A 27,765-nucleotide genomic window follows, 5' to 3' on the forward strand; every position below is an offset into this window, starting at 1 on the left:
TCCCATCGGGTAGCCTGGTCTACATAGAGAACTTCTGATCCATCTGCTTCACCTCCCCAGTGCTGGGGTCCCAAGCTCATCCACCAGCCTGGCTCGTTTTGTGAACTTCTGTTTCAAGTGCTTCTCTGGCCTCTCTCTTACCGTGAGAGAGCCTGGGTGGGCTCTGGCTTCCTGTGGGTGGAACTGTAAGATACCCTTGCCCTGTCTCCCCTGACTAAGTTTCTGGGAATCCACACTGAGGAAAGACAGCCCTCTTAGCCTGCTAGTGAAGGGGGAAGCCGGTGGGATTTGACTGTCTGAGGGTGCTACAGACTAGCCTGCTGGTGTTACTACATGTATTTTTGTCGAGCTTGGTGCAGCAGCCACGATCAGTGGTTGGGACCGAAGCTCACAGCCCCAAAGGCTGGAAATGTGTTTTCTCACCTGTACAGAGGAACGGCTAGGGTCTGGTCTGTGGCTGAGGGTTAGTCGATTTTCATGAGCTGTTGCAGACCTCGTCAGGTCTTAGCCAGAGATTTTCCAATGAGTGCAATCACTTCAACTGTTTTAAATCGAAATACTGAATTGAATTTAATGTCTCAAAGTAGTAAAAGGCACTTACTAAAAGAGGAAATTCCCAAGTATTAATAGGACTGTGAGCTTTAGGGCGAGAGGATATACATTGTTTGCTTATTGTTGCTGGGGATTGGGGCCATGGCTTTGAGTTTTACCGTTGGGCTGTATTCCCAGCCTCTATGGTTGCATTCTAGACTAGGTACCCAAAGGTGGACGCAGGCGGGGAACCCTTGCTTTTTTTCTTCATGAGAGACAACAGTTCAGAACTGCCCCTTTGAAGCCCGAGTAGGCCAGTTCTTGCCTCCTCCTGGCCTCTGAGGAGCAAGTGGCCGCGCTCCATCTGCTTGGACTCTTGGCACAGGTCACACCAGCTCCCTGGACTTGGCTGACTCCTGTGAGCAGATGGTGCCAGGAATTCCCAGTGGTTGTCAAGAGAATGTATCTGGTGCCAACCTGAGTGTATGTTTGTTTCAGAGACTTCCTGGAGCAGGGGCTGCCCCACAGGAAGCAGGTACGTGGTGTGGTGGGCAGTGGTGTGCTGCCTTCGTGCTGGGATGAGCCAGGGAGAGGGCACCCAGCCTGTGTGAGTCTCCTCTGCTCACAGGTCAGCCGATGAGTGGGTCTAGCACAGCTAGAGGGGCAGTTGCCCTTTGACTCTCTGATTTCCAAGGTCATGATTTGGGCCTGCTGCCCTTCGTCTCCATTCTGTGACATTGCTTAGACAGTGTCTGGGGTGTGGTGACGGCTACCTCCTTCAGGATGAAGCGGCATCCCCAAGAGGCTCTGGCCGCATTCTAAAGCCTGAATGTGCTGAGTCCTAGGCCAGCTGCAAGCCCTTTCCTCCGACATCATGTCTGATGTGAGGCTGCCACATTCCTCTTTCCCTGCTGCTCACAGCGTCTCCGCTGCAGCTCTGGGGCTTTGGGCTGAGGAGAGCAGCCCTGGTGCTGCTTTCTGAACCAGGTGTGGTGTAAGTGAGACATGTGAGTGCCAAGGGCCCACCTCATCCCAGGGGAGCCCTGCCCATGCTGGCTGTACTTGCAGGAGCAGCATTGCCCCCTGGTGTGCAGATCACCCCGGTTTTTCTGACTGAGGAGGAAGTTGCTAGTCTCCACGAGTTCACGGTGGAACAGAAGACTAGGTACGTTTGGTGTTCCTCTTTTTTTTTTTTTTTTTTTTTTTTTTTGCTTTTTTGAGATAGGGTTTCTCTGTGTTATTTTGGAGGCTGTCCTGGCACTTGTCTGTAGACCAGGCTGGCCTCAAACTCACAGAGATCCGCCTGCCTCTGCCTCCCGAGTGCTGGGATTTAAGGTGTGCGCCACCACCGCCCGGCTCCGTGTTCCTCTTACGGCGTGTGTGCTCCCCACTTGTATCCTGCACTGTCTTGTAAAGGCATTGATCAGAGCTGTCCTAGCCTTGGGACACAGCAGACTCTGTGGAGCCACTCTCAGGAGACCCTGGTCACTGACCTCATTGTGACAAAGCCTTCACCAGTCATTGCCTTTCTTTCTTTTGTGTTTTGGTCATCTTGAGCTCTGTGGGTGCAGATAATCTACTTGTCACTGATGCCTGTGCCTTTCAGGTATCAGAACCTCAGTGTCTCCGTGGAAGCCTTTGTCCCACACTCTGCTGATGTGACATCTCTTTCCTTTGCCAGACTCCAGGAAAGTTCATCTCAGTACCCTCTCTGGGATCGAAGCACCCCTACCCAGGCAGAAGATGCCTGGATGTCAGCCGCCATCCTGGAGCCCACACCCCGTGATGGAGCGTGCCTGAATGGCAGGGAGGCAGATGGACGCTCGCTTGGGCACGAGCAGCAGGAGCATGTGGCTACTGCAGGACTGTGCACTACTGCCTGTGGCCCGGGTTCTAGCAGCAGCAGCAGGATGCAGCAGGAGCTGGGTTTTTCCCGACAGGAACTGGACTTGTCTGAAATCCACATCTCTGAGCCTCAGGAAGCCTTCGCACCCATGCCTGCCCTGGGCGATCAGGAAGCTGTCCTCACCAGCCACCAGGCCCCCATGCTGCCTGAAGACACAGCAGTGTGCAGCTGCCTGGACCCTTCCCCTCTTGAGAGGCTTTCTGAGAGTGGAGGGCTGGAACGGCTTACAGACCTTCCCATCACCAATGGACAAACCCAAGTTCCTAGCACAGACCCCCTCCTCAGAGGAAGCAGCAGGCCTGTGTTAGTTCCTCCCCAAGATCCTGTGGGTGAGGAGCGCAGTGCAGAGCAGTGTGGGGATGGAAGCCGTGAGCACCATTCAGCCCTAGCTGACTCTCGGGGTCCCAGCACCTCTGCAGACAGAAGTGGCTTTGAGCCATCCCCAGCCAGGCCCCAGGCAGGGCTCTTGCCCATGAACCTCTACACTCACAGTGTGAATGGGCTGGTGCTGTCCCTGTTGACTGAGAAGCCTCTTCTCAGAGACATCGCAGCCATCGAGGAGGTGGTGAGTGTCCCCAGCCCCTCTGTTCCCTCACCTTCCTCCTAGGAACATGGACCAGCCAGCCTTCTGAGAAGACACCCCCTCCCCCCCCCTCCGTTTGTGTAGTAAGGTTGAGGGTAGTGCCCACTTCTGTGAGCTTTTGTGGGTGTGTAAGAGTGGGCCACACATGCATCATAGCACAGGCAGACAGTAACGGGCTTTTGCTTTTCGGCTTCCCGGGGTCTCTCAGAGCACGGGTATTGGGGAAGGGAAGTGTGAACAGGAGTGTCTTGCAGCTCGCCCCTCTGGGCCTTGTTTCCTTCTCAGCAGCCTGCAAGTGGTGTTCGGCTTCCCACTCTGAGGTAGTGAGGTCATGCCCCCAGAGACTGCAGGCTAGGCTGAGCTGCCCTGTTGCTGGTTCAGCTCCTAGCTGAGGCACTGTTAGCAGTGTCTGTCTCCTGCCGCACATCCCAGCCTGGGGTGGGGGCTTCCCAGGAACCCTTCCTTTCTTTCCTAGACCCAGGCTCACGGAGTACACTTGAATTCCAAACTGGCTGTGGAGGGCACTTTTTGAGTAGCCACCGCTTCCTGAAGCAGTGAACTGAGCTCTTGGGTCTAGGCCCACGCTGGCTGGCGATAGAGTTGCTATGGTAACAGCCTTGCTGTGGTTGGCAGGAAGAACAGTTGCTGCAGGGCAAATGGTGTTCTGGGGCTCCACTTGTTTTTCTTCTTAAATCCACATTATTCTGAGGCAGTCTCATTGGCATGCATGCCTTGTGGCCATCCACTGAAGAACCAGTCACCTTGGAGCACAGGACAGGCTGCTGGGCAGCTTCTCTCTGAAACACCTGACTATTCTGTCTCCTTCCACAGAGCCTGCCCATGGCCCAGAATCGAGGCTTGTTTCATGTCCTCACTTAGCATGACTGTGTCCACTTCTGCCTTGGGACAGCAAAGGGCCCTCGCTGGCTATAGCTTCACACGGCAGCTTCTCTGCCTTGGCTTCCCCAGTTCTTACTGTGTTGAGCCTCAGGGGTGTTCGCCTCGAAGGCCTGATGTTTGCATGCAGCAAAATAGAATGTTCCTCTTTTTGCCCCAAGCCCCCTCTAAAGAGACCCAGCCCAGGGTGCCTTGGGAGGAGTGGTCTGCATGATTATATGACAAGCTGTCTGGTTGTGTTAGCCACGCTGAGGGTGGCTCTGGAGGGCAGACACTGCAACTCCTGCCCTGGGAAGAAAAGAGCCTTGTGAGGTGGAGGCCATGCAGACGACAGGTCCTGAGTTCCCATTGATTCTCACCGCCCAGTCCTCACTCCTCTGTCCCCAGACTTGTCTGCTCTTGCTGATGGGTCGGGAGATGAGAGGGCCCTGTCCTCTGCTGTGGGGGGGATTTGTAAGGGCCAGCCGCAGTGTTACGACCACCGCCTCCAGCTTGCCTGTAGAGTAGGGTTGGTGCTGCTAGGCCCAGGAAATGGGATGCAGGGTATGGAAGACGGATGCTAATGGTGCCATCTAGACCAGGGAGTTCTGACTTTGAGCAGTGCACTGGTTTAAATGAGTCTGGTTTATAGGAGAGGCTTGTTACCGTCCCTGTCTTAAGTAGACTAGACTTGAGTCGGAAACGCTTCACCTGCTCTCTCGGCAGCTTTCCCGCTGTGTTCTGGAAGGCAGACACAGTCTGTGCAGCATGGTCCCACAGGCTAGCCAGCTGGGGTACGCAGCCTGCTGAACAGGCTCTGTCCACACAGACCTCCACAGCAGGCAGGGCAATGGGGTGACAGGCTCTTGAGCCTGGGAGCTGTGCTGTGAAAGGGAAGTGCAGGAGGATCCTGCCAGGGGGCAGCTTAGTGTCCCCCAGCCTGGTGTTCAGCTCTGTGCCCAGGATATTCCCATGGGCCCTCAGTTGCAGGGAGCTTATGAATTACTGCTGCATTAGGCCGTGCAGGGGGCATCAGGGTATGAAGGGTGTGGTTGTGGCCTTCCGTGACCACCCCCTAGACGTCTCACAATACTGTAACAAATACACAAATGCTGTAACAAAAACTATCCTCAGTTGCTAGGCTGTACCAAAACAGGTCACCTGGGTTTAACCAGGGCCCTGTATCTATGACAACACTTAGTCATCAGAGAAGGCTCCTCCATATTATCATGTCTCATGGCGGTTTGTGGTTAAGCAACTCTATCTTGATTATAAGTTAGGCAGAAAATTTTGGAAGTAGAACCTAATACATTTACAGAGAACAGGATTTAGTTGGCCCACTCTCTGGTCCAGTTCTTCTCATCTCTTGTTAACAGTTTGAGGGGTGGCTGTTATCAGGTCCCTGAGATCCAGAAGGTATAGTATAGCTGCAGGGTGAGCTCCCTGGGTGTCCCAGTGCCTCCTCCCCCAGCTGCAGGGTGAGCTCCCCTGGGTGTCCCAGTGTTATCCTACCCCCAACCCCCAGGCTCACACACCTTTCAAGCCTAGGCTTGTTTGTGTCTGCTAACTCAGTATTGCTAAGTGTCCCAACCATCAGGTTGGAGGGCTTCTATACACACCCGCTTTCCTCGCCTGTACACTTGGGAAGCCTGTGGTTGAAGTGCCTGGCGCTGGCTGTGTTTATCCATCAGTCATGGGAATCTGTTCACACACTGCTTACCTGCTGGAGCTCCTGAGACAGTGTGGGGACTCATTCCTAAAGCCTCTCAGAGCCACTGAACACAGGCCACTGGACAGCATTCCTCGGTTCTTGTAGAAGCTGCACATTTTTCATGGAAGAGATTAACCTATGAGGGACTTCATCCAGGCCATGTTGGGAAATCCTGGGAACACAGTAGGCCACCAATATTGTTAAAGCAGACAGTCCCGGAACTGGAGAGATGGCCCAGGGGTCTAGAGCACTTGCTGCTCTCCCAGAGGACCAGAATTCAGATCCCATTGCCCATATGAGGCAGCTCACAACTGCCTGGAGCTCCAGCTCCAGGGGACCTGATGCTCTTCTGGCCTCTGCACATATAAGGCAGATAAATTAGAAATAAGCAAATATTTAAATAAAACAAAAGGGATAGTACCCTGGGGGCTTCTGAGAAGCCACAGCTAGGCAGCCACCAGTGGGTGGTGACATCATGGGTAATTTTTCTTTTCTTTTTCCTTTTGTTTCTTCTTCCTCCTCCTCTTCTTCCTTTCTTCCACCCATGATGACCTCAAATTTGTGATCTTCCTACATCAGCTTCCTGAGTGCCGGGGCTCTGGGTTAGTACTGCCATGCCTCACTCATCTTTTCTTTTTTTTTTTTTTTTTATGAGACAGGGTTTCTCTGTATTGTTTCGGAGGCTATCGGTCCAGCCCGACCTCGAACTCACAGAGATCCACCTGCCTCTGCCTCCCGAGTGCTGGGATTAAAGGCGTGCGCCACCACCGCCCGGCTCATCTTTTCTTAAATTAGAGCCTACTTGTTTTATCAACACACAGGATGACCCTTAGTTGACAAACATTAGACCATGGAGCTGGAGAGATGACTTAGCAATTAAGAACACTTGGTTCTTGTTCGGGGGCCTGAGTTTAGTACTAGCATTCGCAGTGGACAGTTCACAATTGCCTGTGCACCTGCTCAAGGGATGTAGCAGCCTCTTCTGAGTTCCATGTGCATTCATATAACACACGGCATACACATGAAGAGAAAAATGTATGTATGTATGTATGTATGTATGTATGTATGTATGTGTGAACATATGTGGATGGGGATGGCACACACCCATAATCCAAGCACCCAGGAGGCAGAGGCAGGAGGCTTTCCACAAGTTCGAAGCAATCCTGGTCTCAATGGCGAGTGCCAGAGCAGTCGGGGGTGCACAGGGAAACCCTGTCTCAAACAAACAAAACAGGAGCATGTGTGGAACTTGATGCCTCAGGCAGACACTGGCTCCTGTCACTAGGTCTAGTGACCACTGAGGCGTCGTCTAGGTGCTCGCTTCTTAACTGGCTCTGCCACCCCGTGACCCACTCCTGGCCCCTCTGCAGTACCACAGCAGCTTGGCATCCCTGAATGGGCTGGAAGTCCACCTGAAGGAGACACTGCCCAGAGACGAGGCCAGCCCCACAAGCAGCACATACAACTTTGTGCATTACGACCGAATCCAGAGCGTGCTCACAGGTAAGGGGCGGGTTCAGGGAGCCCAGCTCCACATGGGTGGAGGGAGAACCCAGTCATAGCAGTGCTGTGGCCCACAGCCCTCTGGCCACAGCTAGGGCACAGACCCTGAGCTCGCTGGCAGACACCCAATTGCTCCTTTCTTGTTTGCTAGTTCCCCAGCGGGAACGTGTGAGTTTAAACGCGTGTGGCAAGGTTGACCCCAGCGCAGGAGCTGCTGCGGCTGACAGTGGGGGCTGGCAGCGCTCTCTCCCAGAGAAGAGACAGCAGCAGTAGGGCTGGCACCTGGGCTGTTTGCCCCCAGGTCTCTCGCCCACACTCAGGCTTCAGCCACGCTGCCCCATGCCCAGGACTGGGCCCAAGGAGTCAGGGAGGGCTGTCATTCACCACCTCTGTCTCCTTCTGCAAGCCAACCTGTCTCTAGTGGCCACTCCCCAGGACCGTCGCTTTCTGCAGGCCGTCAACGTCATGCATTCCGACTTTGCCCAGCTGCCTATGCTCTATGAGATGACAGTCAGGTAAGCTTCTGAGTGCCCCCCCCCAGCAGCTTTGCCTCTGTCCTCATCGTTTGGTGGTGACTATGGTTGGTCCCTTTGGAGGCTCTCCTCCCATGCACACACAGGGCCTGCTCTAAATATGCAGGTCACAACAGTGACAAAACTCTAAGTCCTCACTGTCAGAGTGCACGGGGCTGTGCCATTCCTGAGGGTGGACCAGACAACCCTACAGGCTCCTGATTACAAAGTCCCTGCAGAGATCTCAGAATCAGACATTTCTCCAGTGTCCATCAGCACCAGGACCAGCCCGTGTCTCCGTTTGTGGGGGTGCTCCAGGGCATTGCGTCTTAGTTTTCATCCTCTGTGACTGAGACAGACAGCACAGGGTTCCATTTCCTTCCCCGTTGCCATACTACCTCATCTCCCAGGTGTCTGGTATGGTCCATGGACTATCCCTGAAGACGGACGAATAAACAAGCTGTACCCCTTCTCTCCACGCTCTCTGCAGCTAGTTTTGGAAAGCCGAACATGTTAGAGGGCTGGAGGGAGAGCCTCCCCGCCCCCTCCACCAACCCATCGACTCTTGGAACTGGCTGTGCAAGCACACTTTTCATTCCTCTCCTAGTGAGAAATGTGAGCATGCGTGGGGACAGTGATGTCCTAGGTCATAGTCTCACGAAGCCCAGAGCCAAAGTTGGACTGCAGGCCGCCATGACTCTGAGCTGCATGCTCTTTCCCATTGGTCTCACTAGTGGGCGAAGACCGTGGGTCGGGACTCAGTGGAAAGCACACAGAGCCTTGGTGATGAAATTCCCATGTCCTGTCACTTGCCACACTGATGCCAGCTGTCTGCCCTGGTGACATCTGTTGCTGATAGCACAGCCTGTCCTCTCTAGCTGGCAGTCGGAGTGACTTACATCTGCAGCCACCGCTCTGGGACCTGGGTGTGCTGGGTGTGTGGCTGTTGAGTGGGAGGTGGCAGCAAGCAAACGGTGACATCTGCCCCACCCGCTGCTGGTGGCTGCTGTACTTCACCTTCCTAGAACTGAGAGGGTTCAGTGTGGGGTAGAGCCCAAGGCATGCTGGATAGGTTCTCACCACAGTGATGCAGACACAGTTCCTTGGCACATGCTAAGGAGTGCACACAGACTCCATAGACACTGGAATAAAGCCAGGGGCTCCCTGCTTGCCAGTAGGAGGGCTGGCATTGCCACACAGGTGTGACTGGAAGGTTTTTTCACCAGGCCACACTCCCCTTGAGCTTTGAGAGAAGCCGTCCAGAGGAATGCCTCACAGGAGCCAAAGAAATTATACCAGCCAGGTCCTGCAGGTGCCTGGAGGTTCCTCCCCACCCAGCAGGCGACAGCTGAGGGAAGGAGTCTTAGTAGCCCCTGACTCAACTATTGCGTTCTAGAATCAGGGAAAACTGAGGCTTATTAGGCTAAAGCCTCAAGACAGGAAGAAAGGTGGGGTGGCAGAGGTGATCGGGTGGGTCTGTTAACAGGTGAGAGTCCCTGGTCCTGTTCCCAGAAGGGCAGATTCCGCCAAGAGACAGTTGAATCTGAAGCTTTCTTAGCAACATGGAGAAGCCAGTGCAGGCTGTCCTGAAAGTGGGGGAGCAGCATAGTGAATACTGGTTGTGGACTTTTTAAAAGTGTGTGTGTGGTGTGATATGATATGTGTATCTCTCTGTGTGTGATTTGCGTGTGTCTGTGCATGTGATGTGCATGTGTCTGTATATGTGTGTGTGTGATGTGCACATCTCTGGTATGTGTGCATGTGTGTGTGTGATTTGTGTGTATGCATGTCTGTGTGTGTGCATATGTTCACATGTGCACCACAGTGTACATGTAGAGGTCAGAGGACAACTGGCAGGGGTTGGTGCTCACCTTCCAGGCTGTGGGTTCCAGGATGGAACCGAGGTTGTCAAGCATCCCTCTGGCCCGGCATGGGATTTGTAAAGAGTTCTTATGAATATTTATGAGATGGGTGGCATATTCATGGCGTAAAGTAACCATTTTTCTTCCCAGATTTCCCCGTTAGGGTATTTATTCTCAGGTTGGGGGAAAGAGCACAGGGATGTGGGGGATTGAATCTGCAAGGAAATGGTGCTGGCATGGAGGGTGTGGACCCCTGGGTAGTGTGCCTGTGCGGTGTGGCTTCAAGGATGTGGGACATAGGAGCAGCATGCTGCCAGGAGCTCAGCTACTAAGACGCAGCTGCGGTTTCCTTGGCTACCCCACACCCACTTCTTGAATACCCATCACAGGTCCTCCTGTGCCATTCCCTGTGGGTCTAGGTTTCCTGCTTTCTGTCACATCCCACTCCTCTGTCACCTCACAGGCATCAGAGTAGAGCAGCATCAGCCACCCTCCTAAGCCCAGGCCCCTTGACTGGTGGGTAGGACACAAGCAGGGTTTGATCTGCTGCTGCTATGAGGACAGCAGCCTCTGCATCCATTTGGTGACCTCAGACTCTGGCTGCAGCCGCCTCAGGCCACCATGCATCATCCCAGCCCCCAGTGAGCTGGAAGACAGGACAGTTGTTAGCCGGGCCTGCAGCAGGCATGTGGGGTGCTGGAGTGGCCAGCCAGCACCCACACTGGCACCCCTGAGCTGTTGTCCTCTTTCCTCCGCCACAGGAACGCCTCCACAGCTGTGTATGCCTGCTGCAACCCCGCCCAGGAGACCTACTTCCAGCAGCTGACACCCACCGCCCGCAGCTCTGGCTTCCCAAACCCTCAGGATTGTGCCTTCAGCCTCGCAGGCAAAGCCAAGAGGAAGCTGCTGAAGCATGGGGTGAACCTGCTGTGAGCTGTGCGCAGCTGTGTGTCACCTGGGCGTGCAGCAGTCCCTCCTGACGGTGTCCCCAACGCTGAGGGTTGAGAAGGACCTTGCTCTTCAGTGGCAGCTGCGTGAGAGTGAGAGGACTCAGGGTCTGTCAGGTGTAAGTGACTTGAATGAGGTGCAGAGCAGGCTCAAGGATGCAGCCACAGGCGTCTCGGCTGGCAGTTCACTCAAGCTACCCATGGTGCTTTGCAACCTTGTGATGCTGAGTTGCAGGTCTGTGAAGTAGATTCCCAAAGGCTCAAAAATAAAGTGACCAGACTGAGTTCTGTGTAATCAACTAGCATTTCCATGACAGAATGAAGGGCAGTGTACATGCTTTATGTGGGAGTGTGCACATGCAGCTTCCTCCATGCCCCTGTTCCACACTGAGGAGTCCAAGCTGCTTCTGTCAGCACAGAGCACCTGCATGGCACCCGTATACACCGACCTATAGACTGAACTCCTCTCAGGTGATCGACAGCACCAACCTCACAGGCCTGCTGTGGAGGGAGTTTCTGAACCGTGTTGTTGGGTCTGCAGAGTGGCAGCCCATGATTTCCTTTCCCATCTGTGTTTGGGCTCACGGGTACAGAACCCATGGATCTGGAGGGCTGGCTGTATGTTGTTCCCATGGACTCTACACACCACTATGTCGTTTCAGGGTCATAAGCCACTGTGACCTGCAGTCTCTTCCCTTCCCTGAGGCCCCTACAGCCAGAGGCTGACCTCCCTGCCAGGAGGGTCCTGCTGTCATCCAGACACAGGCATATTGATCTGCCACCCTGAACAGTTCTGGAAATTCATTCCAAGTTTGTTGCCAACTCACAAGAAACCTCTGGTGAATTTAGTTTGTTTTTCAGCCAAGGGGTGCTCAGCACAGCACACTCCCCCTTCTGTCAGTCTGGTACTCAAGACCTAAGTCCTGGCCCTAACCTCAGTGAAAAGACAGCCTGTGGTATGTCAGAACCTGGGACTCAGGAGCTTGGAGGCATCCTGTCCCCTCTCTTGTGGCTCTGCTAATGGCCTGTTTCTGAGGACCCTTCCAGAAAGTTATCAAAGAATGTTGCTGACCTCCCTCAGTCCTTGTGTGACACGTTCTTATGTGTCTGTAGACCATAACCTCTCCCGTCCACCTTGGCAGGACTGCTTGAGCCCGGCAGTGCTTTGCACTGAAAACACACTCGTCCTAGGAACCAGTGCTGTGGGCAGCTATGGGTCTCCCCACTAAGCTTATCCCACAATGCAGTTGTAACCAAAGGTGGAATGAGCAATATCCTGGGGGGGGTTTACAAATCAGGAACATGTTCTGTCTTCAGCACGGACATAGCAAGTGGTTAGTTTTGTGTGTGTGTGTGTGTGTGTGTGTGTGTGTGTGTGTGTGTGTGTGTTACGGAGCACATATGTGTCATTCCCTACCTTATTTGATACAGGTTCTCCTCCGCCCCTCTGTGCTGGGATTGCAGGTGTATGTATGGTCTCACTCAGCTCTTTGAGGGTATGAACTCAGATCCACTTGTACAGTGAGCTTGCTCTTACCCACTGAGCCATCTGGTTGTCCACACCTGTAATCGCAGCTCTGAGGTGAGGCAGGGAGATCCAGGTTCAGAACTGCTGGCACTACTGTGTGAGCTCACCGCCAGCCATGAATCTTACTGAGTCCCTCCCTGAAAATGAGAAGTGACTGAGGGTTTAGCACAACTAAGGTGCTCCCTGGCATGAGGCTTCAGCCTCAACCACTAATAACACACACGCCTCCCTGTTATTTGGGGTGTGGGCCACATGTCTTGAGGACATACAGGTAGCCCATTGGTAAAGCCTCCCATGAGAAACTGTAGCCTCAGCCAGCAGCCTGTGAACCTTGTTGGGAGTGGATCTGCCAGTCCCCAGATGGCCCTGCAGGTGATGCTGAATTGAGGTGAGGGCATGCAGTCATAGGCTCTGCCCAGGAATACACTAAAAGTTCCATCTCCCACACACAGTGCCCCACAGACCCGACTGCCTCCTGCCCCAACCCTTACTGTGCAGCCTCTTGAGGGGATGTGACAGAAGTCCATGGTTTTGCTTGTGTTTTGCAGCCAATTGGGGAGTTGGGATCTCAGGTAAGAGGCGTTCCCTGATCCTAGGATGGCTCACTCGGGTATGGACAGGCAGGGAGGGGTGTGGGGTGGTGGTAAAGGACCCTCCCCATTCCTGATCACAGTCCAGTTGGACCTCCTGCTGTCATCAACAATTTTGTTTTTCATGTATATGCCACTTCTGCCACAAAGAACCTTGGGAGTTCCGTTCCCTCAGATCCGTATCGCATCCCAGGGCGAACTCACGAATTCAGGTCCCGAAACACCGCAGGCACTTCTTGCTTCCATTTCTCTCCTTCTAACAAGCCAGTTGAGGATGTTGGACTTACACTGAGCTACCCCAGGCCTCTGTGCCTTCTGTCTGCTTGTGACATGGAGATTCCACTAAGGCCCCTCGAGTCCCAGGGAGACATGGTACACTGCTGCAGCCTCTATGACCGGTGACTGGGCCTGGAAGATTCTGGGAAAAAACAGCCATCCCCCAGCTTCCCACTCCAGCGTCCTGGGCACCTGGCCTCGAGGACAGTTTGTGCAGAGTCCCAAGCCCAAACCTCTAAAGGCAGTATGTTCCCACAGTCGAGGCTGTGGCAGACTCCCGTTGTACTAGATGGGTACCAGGCCACCCTCCATGGCAGCATCGTGGGCAATATCTGCCAGAGAGTTCTATCCACAGCTTCATAGTCGACACCCAAGTCTCACTGTGGGCCTGGACAAAAGACTATACACAGCAGAGACACAGGAGGAAAGAGTATCAAACCTGCTGGGGTCACAACCTGCCCCTCTATGAGCTGTGGGGCCCACGTTCCCAGGATTGAGTCACCATCGTTCCAACTGGGGAAAGACTGGACCCCTCAGGAAAGACTGGAGTGCATCCAGTGACATCACTTCCACGTGACAAGGACGTGGCCGGTGGAGTCCTGCTGCTGTGCTGGAGCTGTCCACTCTGGTGTCACCGCTGTGTTTAGCCCTTTCCAGGCGGCTCAGTCATGCTTCCCACCCTGTCAGTTGCTAGCCTGCCTAGCAGTCCCCATTCTGAGGCATGCTCCTGGCCCATATGTGTCCCTGTCCCCGACTCCGACTGTTACATGTTGTAACAGTCCTTTGTAGCCCCACGGTGTCCAGGCAGGCCCTGAGTGCCATCCTTGGTGCTTCTGAGACAAGACAGAGGGAGATGAGTCACCAGGAGAGGGGCTGTATGAACAGGGAGGCTGACAGGGAAGCCAGTGGTTACTGGGTGCCAGGAAGCAGTGAGTGGACCTGCCTGAGAGCCTGAGCAGGGGCCTGGGTGGACTCCTGCCCTGCAGAGCTGCGAAGGGGAGTTCTGGACAGTTAAGCCAATAAGTTGACTCATTCATGACAGACACTGCAGGATTCTACCACGTCTGTGTGTCTGCAAACTGAACTCTTGAATGTGCTTTGGGGGCTAGGTGGCTTGTGGGAGAGGCAGGCCTGGTAAGGCTGCTGAAGTTACCAACTTCTTCCAGGAGCCTCTGAGCATGAGAGCATGCTTGTCCTTGGCTGGAAGGTCACTGCATCCAATCGGGTAGGAAACAGGGAGAGTGGTGGTGGTAGTGGCTTCTGGAAGCCTGTGGCTGTCCCTGGGGAGGGCTTGCAGTCTGTAGCCCAGAGGGGGCGGAGAGTCAGCGGATGGACCTGGCAGTAGACAAGGGAGCGAGTCTACTTGACGGGTCTTGAGATGTAAATAGTTCGGGGGAGTCACACACTGGGATCCTCGGTCTGCATCTACCCTCTGCCCAGTATACACACCTGCTCCCAGCCCTCAACCGCTGACTTCTGAGACGAGAGTGGCAGGTGGTGTGGCACCCGCCACCAGTCCTCTTTGTGAGGGGAAAACCACCTCATGTTCTTCCTGGGCACCTCTGAACCCTGGCAGGAGCCCAGAGCCTGCTTCAGAATTGCCGAGTGGCAGTCCCTGTCAGCCCCACCTTCTTACAGCCAGGCCCAGCATACCACAGCAATGGCTTGGGGCTCTGGCCAGAGGCCTGCAGAGGCTGCTGGCAGCGCTGCAACCTCCTCCCTCCCCAGCTGCCAAAATGCCGGCAACTTCAGCATCTGGGCTCCCATCACAGCACCTATTACCAGGGACAGTGAGCGGCTGTTGTGTCATGTGTCCCTCCACCCTGCTCAACTTGCTCAGTGCCTTTGTCCTCTTGTTAAAGCCCAGAGGATGCTGGTCCTCCCAGGACCTCAGGAAAAGGCATTCTGGGAGGGCCCAGGACATCAGGTGTTTTGGACCTCAGCACCAAGGCGGGGCCGGGTACATGTACACACCTTAGGAGATCCGCAGTGTGCAGGCTCCAGCAGGACACCCAGATTTGCACACTAGAGTCCCTATGGTGTAGCTGTCCTCACACCCTAAGCTGCCTCTGGGTGACAGTGACTACAATGTAAACCAAGGGGGAACTGAGCAAGTCTTTGCTGAGGAGAAATGACAAAGGGTGCGTGCTCCCAGCACTGCTGCTGGAGTGGAACCCGGGGTTTCACTCACAGTAGCATCTACCACTGAGCTCCGCCCCTTATTTATTTATTTATTTTTTTAACGTGTTTGCACTCTGGTGGTGTGGCTCAGTGGCGGAGCGCCTGCTTAGAAGCCCCCAGTGAGGGGCTTGGCTCGTGGCTTATGGTAGAGCCCCTCTTTAGACCCCCTCAGTGAGGGGCCAGGGGCATGGCTCGGTGACAGAGCACCTGCCTAGAATCCACTAGTAGGGGACAGGCGGTGTCTGAGTGGTAGAGTGACTGCCTAGGATCTTATCAAGGGGACGGAACTCAACAACAGCGTTTGCCCAGTGTGCAGCAGCACTGGATTCCATCCCCAGCAGTGCAGTGAGCCAGCCCCCTCCCCAACACCCTCACCTTGAACTCAGGTTGACTCACGTGGGAAGTGGGGTTGGGGAGGAAGGCGGAAGAGAAGTTCCCAGAAGTCACCTGGGAGGGTGGTGGGAAGCTATCGGTCCAGTGTGTGTATCTCCTGCCACCTAGCACTGCAATCTGCGTGAGTGTGTCCACGGCCATCTGTCAGCAGCTCTAATGTATGTGGCCTCATTCTGTCCTGCTCCCCATGTCTCCAGCCGGTTAGCAGCAGCTGGCTAGGGAGGTAAATGTTGGGGAAGGCTGCTGGCGGTGGTGCTTGCAGTGCGGTGGGGATCCTTCGACAAGCCTTGGCCGCTAGCCTGTATGCATTAACGTGCGTGTGCACACTGGCACGGGTCTTCCCGTCTGACATCACACACCTGATGGAAGAGTCAGGTTACGCTTAGAAGCAAGCATGAGACCCATCCCATGCACGAGACTGAGTGGGTTGGGACTTGGTGGCGGCATAGGACAGAAAGTGCAACTCACACTTGGCTCAGGAATCAGTGCCATTTTCTTTGCTCATGGAAACTAACAATCAACAGGCAGGTTTGGCTCCAAGCAAGGTTGCATCAGGAGACAGATGGACTCCACAAGTGGGGCTGGCTAGTCCCCTGTGGTTCATGGACTTTCTTAGCCGTCTCTTTCCCTTTCTCAGTAGTCCAAGAATAAGAACTTGGGTCATGTGCACAAACCTGAACCAACAGGATAGGATTTCAGGAGGCTGTGGGTCAGGGGTCCAGCCTTCAAGGTGAGATTTGCCAGACCTGAAACTCATGGGCTTAGTGTGGGGTGTTACAGGTTAGTGCGGGACTCAGTGGTAGGGTGTTTGTATGCTCAAGAGCCTGGGCTCCCTCCCCAGCACAACAAACAAAATCCAGTGCCTAGGGTTCTGTTGCCAGGAATTGCAAACTGGTTCTTCTAGAGACCAGTGTCACACATAACATGGCTCATACCTGCTGACTGTCTCTAAGACCTTGCTGTCCCTTCTATGCAGAGCTATTCAAACCACAACAGTAATGAGTTCTAAACTGTAGATGGGTCTGCATTCCACCCTGGAACAGAGAAGGTAGCCGCTGTGGAGTGGGGATGGGGGGCACCGAAGACCTGCCTCTGCTGCACGCAGTCAATTGTCACCAAAGAGGACCCATGTAACTCTGGAGAGGTAATGGACAAGAAGGGGGTTTAGGGTCTAAGCACCCGATGGTGACCTTACGCTGATCAAGTAACTGGTGTGATCTTGGCTGGGGAGGCGTGAAGAGCTGTGGAGAGGGGAAAGTGGGGATTTCTCCTGTAGCAGGCCCTGACTTGGTCCTCTTTCCATCTCCAGCGGACCTAATGATACACAGAAATGACCCTCAGCAACTGCTTAGTTGGCAGTGCATGGAGAGGACGGTGAGAATCGTCTTGGCCCTGGGAGAGCATAACTCTCCCTTTCCCAGTGCAGCAGCTCTGTGGGGCTGTTAGCTGGTACCAGGCATGTGTGCCAACACCCCACAGTCAGGCTGCCACCACTGCGCCCTCTTAGAAAGGGAAATGAGCCACCCTCCTCTGCCCCTGCCTCTCAGGCATCTGTGGCTTTGCTATGCAGAAGGATCCCATGCCTTCCCAGTACCTGTTTGTTCTGTGACAGGCCCTGTCTTCAGGGAAACCAATTGAGACTGAGAGAGGCGACTTGGCTTTCTGGAAGTGGCAGGGGTGTAAACTCCAGGTGCTGAGCCTGAGCCCAGCAAAATGTAAGAATTACAAATTCTTATAATACAAATATCATTCGAGCAGAACTTAACATCAGACTGGCTGGTTCCTGTTCCCGCCCTCACTCACTTGCCATATGTAGTGCAGACGGAACCCAGGGCTTCATGCATGCTAGACCAGTGCTCTACCCTGGGCTACACCCTAGTACTCTCTGTTAGGATGGCCATTGGCCTCACCCACTGTTGACCATGGCCTCAGCCATCAGTGCCAACTAAGAAACCAAGAGCCACATTCCCACACCAGCCCATCACTTCTGACTGCCCAACCCCTGCATTCTCGTACAAGCTATATGAACACATCACTTGTCAGCAAGCTCTTTATTTACTTCCTGTTCCCTAGCCATGTCCTTGGTGTGTGGTGGGGGCAGTTGGGACATGTGGCAGTCATGCACTTTGGAGGTCTCTGACGAGACCCCCAACTGCAGAGGATCTGGAGCCTGATGGTTCCCCTCCCAAATCTGAGCACAGAAATTCTAGGTGCGTTTCCCTCCATTATGGACTGACTTGATCAAATTACCCTCTAGAGGTGTCTGGTTTGCATTTGGACCTAACGCTGGACCTGGGCCAGTGTCACATAAGGCAAGCTGTCCATTCTATTCTGCTCTGGACAATGCCATGGGTCATTACTCCCAGAGTGTCCTGAGAAAGGCTGGCTGATTATACTCTCACATCGGTTGGACCTGTGGCCAGCTGGGCCTCTGGCTAGCCTTCACTTTAGGAAGAGAACTGCGTGTTTTCTCTGAAGACCAAAGACCAATGTCACGTTTATGGATCCTGGGGTCTGTGGCTCTCTTCAGTGTCCTCATGCCCATGGGCTTGAGTCATCGTTTTGACCAACATGGGACTGACTCTCTGCTGTCTCTGAGTCTAGCATCTGAACATTTACATACAATAAATAAATTTCAACTCTTAGGCAACAGGTTCCAAAGCACGATGGACCACCTTGTCACATGATTGGTGGCAGAGGTTCAGCTCAGCACGGTTCCTGCCAATCTCGGTGAACTCAAGACCACAGCACAGCATGTGTCAGGCCTGGCTTGGCAGTAGGCTTCGGTAGGCAGTGAGCTAAGTGTGTCCCTGTTCTGTGCTGAGCTGGGAGCACTCACTGGTTGTCGGCTCTGTTGGAAGCTGTGGTTAGAGCAAAGGCCCTGGTTAAACCACCAGGACTCTGACAGACTTTGGGTGACAGCAATAATGACAGATTCCCTGGGCCCTGACCTACACACCACCCTGATGGTGTTTGGTAAGCTCTTAATGAAGCCAACCAGACTTACAGGCTGTCTCTTGCTCTGGGACAGTAAAGGTCCTTGGAACCCCAGCATCAAAGGCCAAGTTTTCAGGCCCAATGGCTTGTGGTCTGTGGTGTTTTGTTTTTCTCGCTTGAGATAGCTACAAAGTTTGAGATGATTACATTCAGACAAATGGCCTTTTGGTTACTCTATTCCAGAACAAGGAGGAGACACCAGGTAGCGAAGTCACAGACTTGAGGGGCACAGAGTCTCTTGTCACACCCAGAGGGACACACTAGTAGGTCAGAAGTCCCAGCAAATAACTGGAAGGGGAAAGAAACCTAGGATGTTCCCAGTAACCAAAGGAGAGAGGGCCCCCACAGTGACAGGAAGCCACCTGAGCTTCCACTGTGGATCAGGGCAGGGACTCGGCTGTCCCACAGTCCACCTGGGACCCACACAGCCTGGCTCCAGCCCAGGCAACGTCCTCATCGTCCTGGAGCAAAGATGAAATCCAGGGCCTGCCGTTCGGCAGCTGCCACGTTGGGGTGCCAGAGATCCACCATGAAGACCACCCGGGGACCATCCTCAGCGGAACCTGGGGAGGAGAAACGTAAGGGGGTCAGGTTGGCCCTGGCACACTCAATGTGGCCTGACCTGAGGGCCAGTGGGTATGGGAAGACCTCCCCTTCCCAGATGGGCAATGTTCATGAGGCCTCTCCCATGTCTGCGAGGAAGGCGGACGAAAGGAAAAAGGGGAGGGAAACTGGGCAGGGCTTTGGAACTATCACGGTGGACATAGTCTGCAAACTGCTGTCCCCGCCCACAGAACGTCTGACACTGAGAGTGAACCTGAATGTGACAACAGTCTTTAGGTGGTGACTGTTGGGTGAAGTTGGCTCAGCACCTATAGAATCAGCTCTCCATGTGGGGAGACTACATGGGAAGGTGAGGTGGCGGGGGGCTTAGGAATTCCTGGTCAGTGTTGTCTGGAACCCGAAAACTTCTCTTTAAGAAAGTCTAATAACCATAAAGCAAGCAGGTGGGAGACTTCTGGGAGAGGCAACGCCCACCTTCGTGGAATGCAGTGTGCAGGAAGGAGTCGTCGAAGAGCAGGCAGCGACCTTCTGCCCAGCACTGGGGCTCACCCCCCACCACCAGCTCACAGCCACTGGGAGTCTTCAGACCTTGGGGGAAAACACAGGATTGAGAGTGAAGGCGGCCAGGGTCCAAGGCTGTAGATGGTGGAGCTGGGCTGCTCCAGGGAACATTCGAAAGCTCCAGGTCTTCCACACACTCCCCTGGAGTCCACACCGTGGGTTATCCGTGACTCATAATTCAGAGACAGAGACCACCCTGAGACGATGGTGTTAGGGATCTTTGGGGATTAGGTCATGGATGGGAACTATACTTATAAAACGGACTTTTGCACCGCAAGAGGTCACAGCAAGAGGGTGCCACACCCACTGTGCTGGCAAGTCTTATGCTCGCTTGGCACACAAAGTAGAGTTATCTGAAAGGAGGGAGCCTCCCTAAGATCTGACTGTAAGACATTTTCTTAATTAGTGATTGATGGGGGAGGGTCCAGCCATTGTGGGTGGGGTCATCCCTTGACTGGTGGTCCTGGGTGCTATCAGGAAGCAGGCTGAGCAAGCCAGGAGGAGCAAGCCAGTAAGCACCGCCCCTCCATGGCTTCTGCATCAGCTCCTGCCTCCAGGTTCCTGCCCTGTTTGAGTTCCTGTCCTGACTTCCCTCAATAATGGATTATGATGTGGAAGTGTAAGCCAAATAAACCCTTTCCTCTCCAACTTGCTTTTGCTCATGTGTTTTGTTTCATCACAGCAAATAGGAACCCTGACTAAGACACCCACCTGGCAGTCAGAGCAGCCTCGACCTCACAGAGCTCCACCTTGGACCTCCAGCCTCAGAACCATGAGGAGTACACCTCTGGACTATTGTTTCATTTGTTCAGACAGGGTCTCACTGTTTTATCCAGGCTGGCCTTGAACTTGCAATTCTCCTACCCTCAGCCTCCTAAGTACAGGCACCACCACCCAGCTGTTCTCTTTTAACTTTAAAATTTGTATTATTATAACCGGGCAGTGGTGCGCACGCCTTTAATCCCAGCACTCGGGAGGCAGAGGCAGGCAGATCTCTGTGAGTTCGAGGCCGGGCTGGACCGATAGCCTCCGAAACAATACAGAGAAACTCTGTCTCGTAAAAACCAAAAAAAATTGTATTATTATTATTGTTGGGGTGTGCCTGACACCGCCATGTGTGTGAGCATCAGAGAACAACGTGGCTCTGTCCTTCTACTGTGGGTTCCCAGAATCAAACTCTGGTCATCAGGCTTGTAAGGCAAGTACCTTCACCTACTCGCAATGAGCCATATCTCCAGCCCTTTTCTGTTGTCTGAAAGCCACCCAGAACATGGAATTGTCCTTTACAGCCCATCTGTCAGTCTTTCTAGGGACAGGGGACTGGTGAGGCAGTGCTGGCTACCACCCAGGTCCTCAGCAAAACTCCTTTGCCCGTTTCATCTGGTCTGGGTCCTAGACTCTTTTGCTTACATCAGTAGCTTGATGTCCTCATGTCCTCAAGAATTCCTGATGTCTAGTCCTGGAACCATGGGAATCCAGGGCTGCGGGGTCCAAACCAGCTTCATCCATACACAACCAGCTTACAGCAGGGCCCCTTCAATAAATCATCTTCTGCCTCATCCAGGGTTATCAAGAACCCATTCATTCCTGCAAGTTACTAGCTGCTCCGAGAAGGGAGTGATCACCAAGACAAGGTGTGCACATTCTTCACACATGCCTGTACCCACAACGTATATGGTACACACGGATCAGGCATTAACACGGGCATCCAGACCTACACATCTTTCTCCCAGCCTGCCTACTCAGCACCCCTGGATTCCTACCACATCAATCTTCCAGGCCTTCCCCTACTCTGCATGCCAAAGCGTTTGAACAGCACGGTAGGTAGCCGAGTATGCACTTCTGTGGTTCGGCACTGTCCCAGCATGCATGAGACTGGGGTTCATCCCAGCACCGTGTAAATCAAAAGCTCCCACAAAGCAAGACCTTTCAAAAGAAAATCTTCACTCTCATTGCCAACAGCCCTGAGCCCCAGCCTGGCCCAAGTCTGTCATCTGCTCCCCCCTGGTCTACCCTACCTCATTCAGCCTTCCAGCTGTTTGCAGCCCAGCTACCTTCATGGGCTCTTGCCAGAGGTTTATTAACCAAAGCCATCATGTGGATCAAATCAAAGCCTACCTGGTAATAGTGATGGCCTCTGCCTGCCAAGAACTTCAAATGCACAAACTGCTTCTTACTTTTCCTCAAACAGCCCTGAAGGCAGAGTTGAGCACACCCCACCCCCGTTTCAAAGCTTGGCCTCCAGGGTCTGACAGTGGGGGTTGAGTGAGGAGCTCAGTCCAGGTCCTGCCGGCCACCAGAGCCCTGAGGTTCACTGTCTCCTGGGGAAGAGCCTGTGCCTTTAGAGAGCATTGTGTAGTCATGAGAGCCACTGCCACGCTCAGGAGAGACTGCCAGGCACTATGCCAAATGGCCACTTAGTGAGTTGTGTCCCCAGCCTTCTCCACAGCACCGCTGATGTGTTTCCACTTTGCAGAGAGGCAATGAGGTCTATGGAGACTCGAGCTCTGCCCAGCCCCACAGCTGCCCGTGGATCCAGACTCCAGCTTCAAGCTTCCACCTTGTTCCAACTGCCTGTCAAATCCCCATCCACAGCCACCCTCTGATGATGTTCCTTCCTTTTGCTTCTCAGCACGGGCATCTTCAGTCCCGTACCTTACCCAGAATCCTCACCCAGAGAGCAGAGGCAACAGAGCTGCTGGGGCGAGATGAGTGTGTGTGTGGGGGGGGTGCTAGCAACTGGCACAGGCTCCCTGCAAAACACACTAGCAAACCCCACCACACCCCGCTCAGGACACCCATCCTCCACGTCCCCCACCTCCTGCAGCTGCCACCTAGCTCAGCACACTCTAGCAGGTTCACCAGCAAGGCCATGGCCTCTGTCACCAGCCTTCTGTCACCACTCACCAGGAAGAAGGTAGTTCATTGTTGTGAAGTCTGCCTCCATGCACCTCACTCTGCACCTAGCTCTGGTGACGGCTCTGAGACACACCTCATGATGGAGGGAGGACTGCTGCCTCACTTTCTGTGGAAGCAACCTGCCCAAGGTAGCACAGCTCCCTCACGGTTGGGCTAGATAAAAAGGCAGCTTAACTTGACACTCAATTTGCACAGCACACACACACACACACACACACACACACACACACACACACACACACACACACACACACAGTGCATAAGATTCCCAGACTTTGAATGAAGTGACCAGAACACCGGCCACCATTGATCTGTGGTGACTCAGAAGGTTTAAATAAACATTTCACAGTCTTCCGGGTACCATCGGAGACCTCTGTCATCGCCAGAACCCCCGGGGGTTCCGTGTCGGCCACCACAGAGGCACAGCAGCCACCAGCCATACCTGGATATGCAAACTTAAGTGAAAACTTGAAGTCAGCGGTTCACTAACCACAGCCTGAGCCCTCTGCAGTCACATGTGGCCAGCTGCTCACTCAATGGACGGGAAAGATAGAGGACACTGTCACCAACCTCTCCTCCAAAGTTCTTTCTAAGAGAGCTTTTCCTGCCAGATGCTAGATTTAGGCTGGTGTATGGCCTGGTGGCAGACAGCATGTCTGAGTGCCTGGGTTCCATCTCAGGCACCACAGGAGGATGGAGTTTGAGAGAATAAAAAGAATCGAGGTTCACATTCTGCCATCACTGTTGTTTATAGGCCCACCACCGGGGAAAACTTTTCTGAGACGCAAGTTTTGTAAAGCGCTTGTGGTACAACCATGAGGACCTGAGTTGGAGCTTCAGCCTGTGAACTGAGGCACATACATGTAGTCACAGCGCTGGGAAATCAGAGACAGGGAGACAGACACCCCCCCCCTTAGAGCGGCTTGAGGCCAGCTAGCCTAACCTAGCCATGAGCCCCAAGTCCCAGAGAGATCCTGTAAAAACAAGGTAGACAGGTCCTGAGAAACAAGACTCAATGCGGACCTCCGACCTCAGCACACACATTCAGACAGGTGAACATATAGTGCAGGCTAGCCCTTCAAGTCTCGACCCTCCTGCCTCAGCCTCTTGAGTGTTTGGACTGCAGGTGTGTGCCACTGCACCCAGCTGAATGCCATCTGTATTTGACCAAAGCACTCAGGAGGTAAAGACACCCAGCTACTTGAGGCTCTGGTGAATGCGCATGCTGGGGCTCTGCCCCCGCCACCTACCTAGGTGGCACCGGATGCGGATGTTGGTGGGTCCATAGTGCTCCGTGATCACAGTCCCAGGGCTCAGCACCGAGATGCAAGCGTTCCCGAAAACATTGTTTCCAATGCAGGTCCGGAGGCTGCCGAGCAAGCGGTAAGTCCGTGGGCACTTCCTGCAGTTCCTGGGGACACAAACGCCCTGGTTGACAAAGTCAAAGGTGAACCACTCCCCGCTGGGGGTGCTATTCACTCTCCACCCCTGCGGGAGGCTGCAGTTAGAGAAGGCCTTGTAGAGTGTCTCAAACTCGCAGAGGATGGCCTGGAAGTTCCGCTCCAACAGCTCCACATCGTGTTTCTGGGCGTCCCGGGAGAAGTAGGGCGTAGTGGGGAGGTCAGGCAGGAAGAAGACCTCGGGTTTCTGGATGGAGGGCTGGCTGCTGAGGTAGCGGCCCTGCTCCCGGATGGCCTTGTGGATGCGGCCCATGCCAGACCATGAGTACCGCTTGGCGTATTCCTGCAGGTTGTGGTAAAGCTTCTGATTGAGGCCGTCCTGGTGCATACAGCGCGCACACTCGGGTGACTGGCAGTACATGGACCCGTTCTGTAGCCCGTTGGCATCCACTCCCTGCAGGAGGGAGTTGACGGACACATGGGGTCGAGGCTGCTCTCGGCCCACATGGTAACAGTACCACACAAACATGACCAGCAGGCAGGCCACAGTGACAACGGCTGTGCTGTCACAGTCCCTCACAGACTGGATGCCAGTGGCAATGCAATCCCTCAGGCCATCCAGAGACCAGCTCCAGGCCACCAGCCACTCCAGCCACATCTTGAGGGACTCGGTACTCGGAGTGAAACAGTCTCAGATGATCAGTCCTCGGGGGATGGCCAGGGCACCCACAGCATGCAGGTTAGCAGAAGGTGGGAGGAGTGGCTGGAGCACAGGGAGGCATAGCTGCCACTGTCCCTCAGTTCCTGCCAGGGGCGCCATTGATGAGGCCTGCCGATGGGGCCCACCAGTAAAAGTCACTGAAGCTGGGTGGAGGGGGCTTCTGTATATCCCATTAGCAAAGGCAGTCAGTCACTGTGAAAGGGTTTTCATGATGTCCAAACCTGGGATGGAAAAAGAAAACAGCAACATGAAAGTTGTGACTAGAAAAGTCCTAAATAGTGACAGTCTCAGGAGAATGGAAATGCATCATCAAATGTGACAACGGGGGGGGGGGGGGCTGTCACAATGGCACATTCTCCTTTCTCTTCTCGAGCATGTGGTAAATCGGGCTGATATCCAGGAAGTGGTGCCCTGGAATGGCGCCTGTGGCAGATACGCCTCTTTCTGCCGCTCAGCTGGGAGGTGACCCAATGGCCTCACTCACAGGGAAAGCAGAAGCCTTCCAAGTCCCTGCCTCAGTTTCCCTCCTCTGACAGCAGTGGAGCTGCTTTGCTGCTCATCTTACTTTGGGGAGGTGGAGCCCAAACTGCTGTGGAAAACAACGCAAAGCCAACTGTGCACCCCAAGTCTCTGGAACCCAGAGTGTCCCCAGTTTCTCGGAAACACTCTGTCCGCCCCTCCGTTTCCAAGTCTCTGGAACCCAGAGTGTCCCCCAGTTTCTCGGAAACACTCTGTCCGCCCCTCCATTTCCAAGGTGGCTGAACAGCCAGGTCTGCGTACTCCAGAAAGCCCTCCATCACCTGGTGGGACACAGCTGGGAGCATTTCAGGGCTCTCCCTCCCCCCTGGGGGAGAATAGGGGACAAGGACAGCAAAACTGTGTCTCCTGCTGCCTGGACCCGCTAGGCCTGGAAGTCTGCAGCATAGCAGAGAAGTTGCACACGCAAACTAGACAGGGACCTGACTGGGTGTGGACACCAGCCTTTCGCAGGGCATTTTCATCTCCAAGCCTCAGTGTCTTCATCTATTTGCTAGCTGGGGATGACATTACTGTAAGCCCTTCATGTGCCATTGATGGGCAAACCAAACATGGAGCATGTCCCCAGGCTCCCACCCCAAGCAGAAGGCAAAGGCTGAAACACCCTGACTCGGGGTGAGGTCCACTCCTGGACTCAAGGAAAACTTTTGTTGCTCCTTCACCACCTACTGGCATCATCCCGGTGTCGGCGGAATAAAGAATCACTTGACTGTAGTGTTTAGGAAGTCAAAAACACACATGCTGAATATTCATGGGGACCCATGCTTCTAGGAAAAGTACAGGGATGGGGAGACGAGAAGCCAGTTCCTTCCCAGGATGCAGGGCCCAGGTGTTAAGTGCCCTCACCCGCCCCGCCTCCATGGGTGATAGCATCACTCTGCTGTTTCCACTTTAGGAAAAGGGAAAAAGCCCCCAGAAAGGTGTCTTCTTTGCACTTGCGCTTCAAGACAGCCTAGGGTTCCCGAAATTCTGTGTGAGACACTCACCAGGGTGAGGAAACACGTTTCCTCCCCAAACCACAACTCTTAAAATTGCCTTCGGCAGCTAGGTTTCCTCGGATGCCCTGAGACTGAGTTGGTGGCAGTACCCAGCCAGCGAAACTGAGTTCCCACCAGCCTGCTCATGTCAAAATGCAGACACACACACACACACACACACACACACACACACACACACACACCCTGGGTAGGTGGCTGGGAGAGCTCTCCAGGGCTGTTGGTCCTTCCCCTCCTCAGAACAGCTTCATTCTGGATAGAGAAGACAAGAGCTCTCCTCAAGGTAGAACAGTAAAAGATTCAGCAAGGAGAGACCCTAACCACTTCACGAGATCAAATTCAGTGCTAAGAGAGTGAACTGGGAACTAGCCCCAAGAGGCTGCCTGCCCCCACATCCAGGGAAGGATGTGCAAGCCCGGAGCTGACCTGTGACAAGAAAACAACTCTAGTTTTGGTAGAGTGAGTGGCAGCGGGAGGGATGGTTGGATGCACACTTCTGGTTCTCTCCACACACCCGTTACCATCAGGGATGGGCACCATGCAGTCCTCCACCTCAGATCTCAAACATCATTGGGCTCTGGGGAATAAAGGCCAGATTCAAATTCAATCAAAGATAACTTCTAACACGAGGAATGCCGGGGGGGGGGGCAGTCTCCATTTGACCTAGTTAATCCGGATCAGATGACCAGCTCAGGACGCTATCTGATACTAAAGAGCCCGGGTCACCCTGAGGTGAAGCCAGGAGACCCCGGAAGTTCCCCTGCAAGGCACAGCACAGCCCACGAAAGATAAGGACGGCTGTGTGATGCTTGCTGTCTTCTCTACCCTAAACCTGAGAGCAGTCCTGAAACAAGCCCTCCCCTCTAGAGACCTTCCACCCTCACAGTCTCCCGCCAGTGTCACAGGCCCTGGAGAGAGTACGACAGGAGCGAGGTCAGAAAGATGCTTTAAAGCAGGTGGTGATGCCAGTAGTCAGGGTATGAGATGCTGAGGTGAGGGCCAGCTGGAAAAGTGGCAAGGAGGTTCGGGGGCGCGTGACAATTCATGGGACAGGGCGGTGGATGATGCTGAGGAGGAATGGGGGAACCAGGAGAAAAGGCGATGGAGGAGGAGAAAGAGAGGAGGAGGGGGAGGAGAGGAGGCGGGGGTGATGCTGCGCGGCGCAATCCAGCCAGAGCGGCACTCAACACGCAGCCGGTGCTAGGCGACCGCGGGCCCTGGGGCGGCCAGGGATGCAGGAGCGGGCGCTCAGAGCATCGTCCTCCGCCGACCCACAGCCCCGGTAGACGCCGCTTACCTGCGCCGGCGGCTGCGGGGACCCGGGCGACGCCACTGCCCTGGAGACTGCGGCCGCCTCCTGCCGCGCCCGCAGCAGCCGCCCGGCCCGAGCCGCGAGCCCCACCGAGCTGGTGCCGCCCGCGCTGCGCTCCGCCGCCCCGAGGACCACAACTCCCACAATGCCGCGCGCGCCTGTAGGCGGGGAGGGGGCGGCGGGGAGGGGGCGGGACCCCCGGCGCGTGCACCTGCCGCGCGTGTACGCCGGGGGGGGGGGCGGGGATTGTCTCTGCGCATTACTCCCTGCCCCGCCGCGCGCCAGGTGCGAGCCTCAGGCTCCGGGTCTTCGGGTTTCAATCACCCTGGGTACCCGCTGGGTCCTTCCTCCTGCATCCCC

General features: G+C 54.5%; 2 protein-coding genes across 12 annotated transcripts in view; one reads left to right on the forward strand and one right to left on the reverse strand.

The window, feature by feature from the left end:
* Hps4 (HPS4 biogenesis of lysosomal organelles complex 3 subunit 2) overlaps positions 1-10,715 on the forward strand; it is a 31,315-nt gene extending 20,600 nt beyond the window's left edge. For 8 of the 10 annotated variants that reach the window (XM_013119746.3, XM_013119747.3, XM_005078913.4 and 5 more), the window contains 6 exons: positions 1,030-1,066; positions 1,600-1,696; positions 2,213-3,002; positions 6,978-7,110; positions 7,517-7,625; positions 10,246-10,715. In XM_013119746.3, coding sequence (XP_012975200.1) covers positions 1,030-1,066; positions 1,600-1,696; positions 2,213-3,002; positions 6,978-7,110; positions 7,517-7,625; positions 10,246-10,417 — 1,338 coding nt within the window. In that variant the 3' untranslated portion in view covers positions 10,418-10,715. The other 2 variants (XM_040731533.1, XM_021232355.2) reach the window with 2 other exon arrangements.
* Positions 10,716-17,435: 6,720 nt separating this feature from the next.
* Asphd2 (aspartate beta-hydroxylase domain containing 2) lies at positions 17,436-27,516 on the reverse strand. Of its 2 annotated transcripts, none has more exons than XM_005078914.4 (4): positions 27,391-27,516; positions 23,691-24,782; positions 19,435-19,548; positions 17,436-18,959 (listed from the first exon to the last, which is right to left on the reverse strand). In XM_005078914.4, exons 2-4 carry the CDS (start codon positions 24,496-24,498, stop codon positions 18,850-18,852), a joined length of 1,032 nt encoding a protein of 343 aa, XP_005078971.1. In that variant the 5' UTR covers positions 24,499-24,782; positions 27,391-27,516; the 3' UTR covers positions 17,436-18,849. The 2 variants fall into 2 exon arrangements, with proteins under 2 accessions (XP_005078971.1, XP_040587471.1); XM_040731537.1 differs by lacking the exon at positions 27,391-27,516 and adding an exon at positions 26,520-26,612.
* Positions 27,517-27,765: the final 249 nt, after the last annotated feature.

The sequence above is a fragment of the Mesocricetus auratus genome, unplaced genomic scaffold (assembly GCF_017639785.1).
Source record: "Mesocricetus auratus isolate SY011 unplaced genomic scaffold, BCM_Maur_2.0 Super-Scaffold_100025, whole genome shotgun sequence".
Taxonomy (NCBI): Eukaryota; Metazoa; Chordata; class Mammalia; order Rodentia; family Cricetidae; genus Mesocricetus; species Mesocricetus auratus.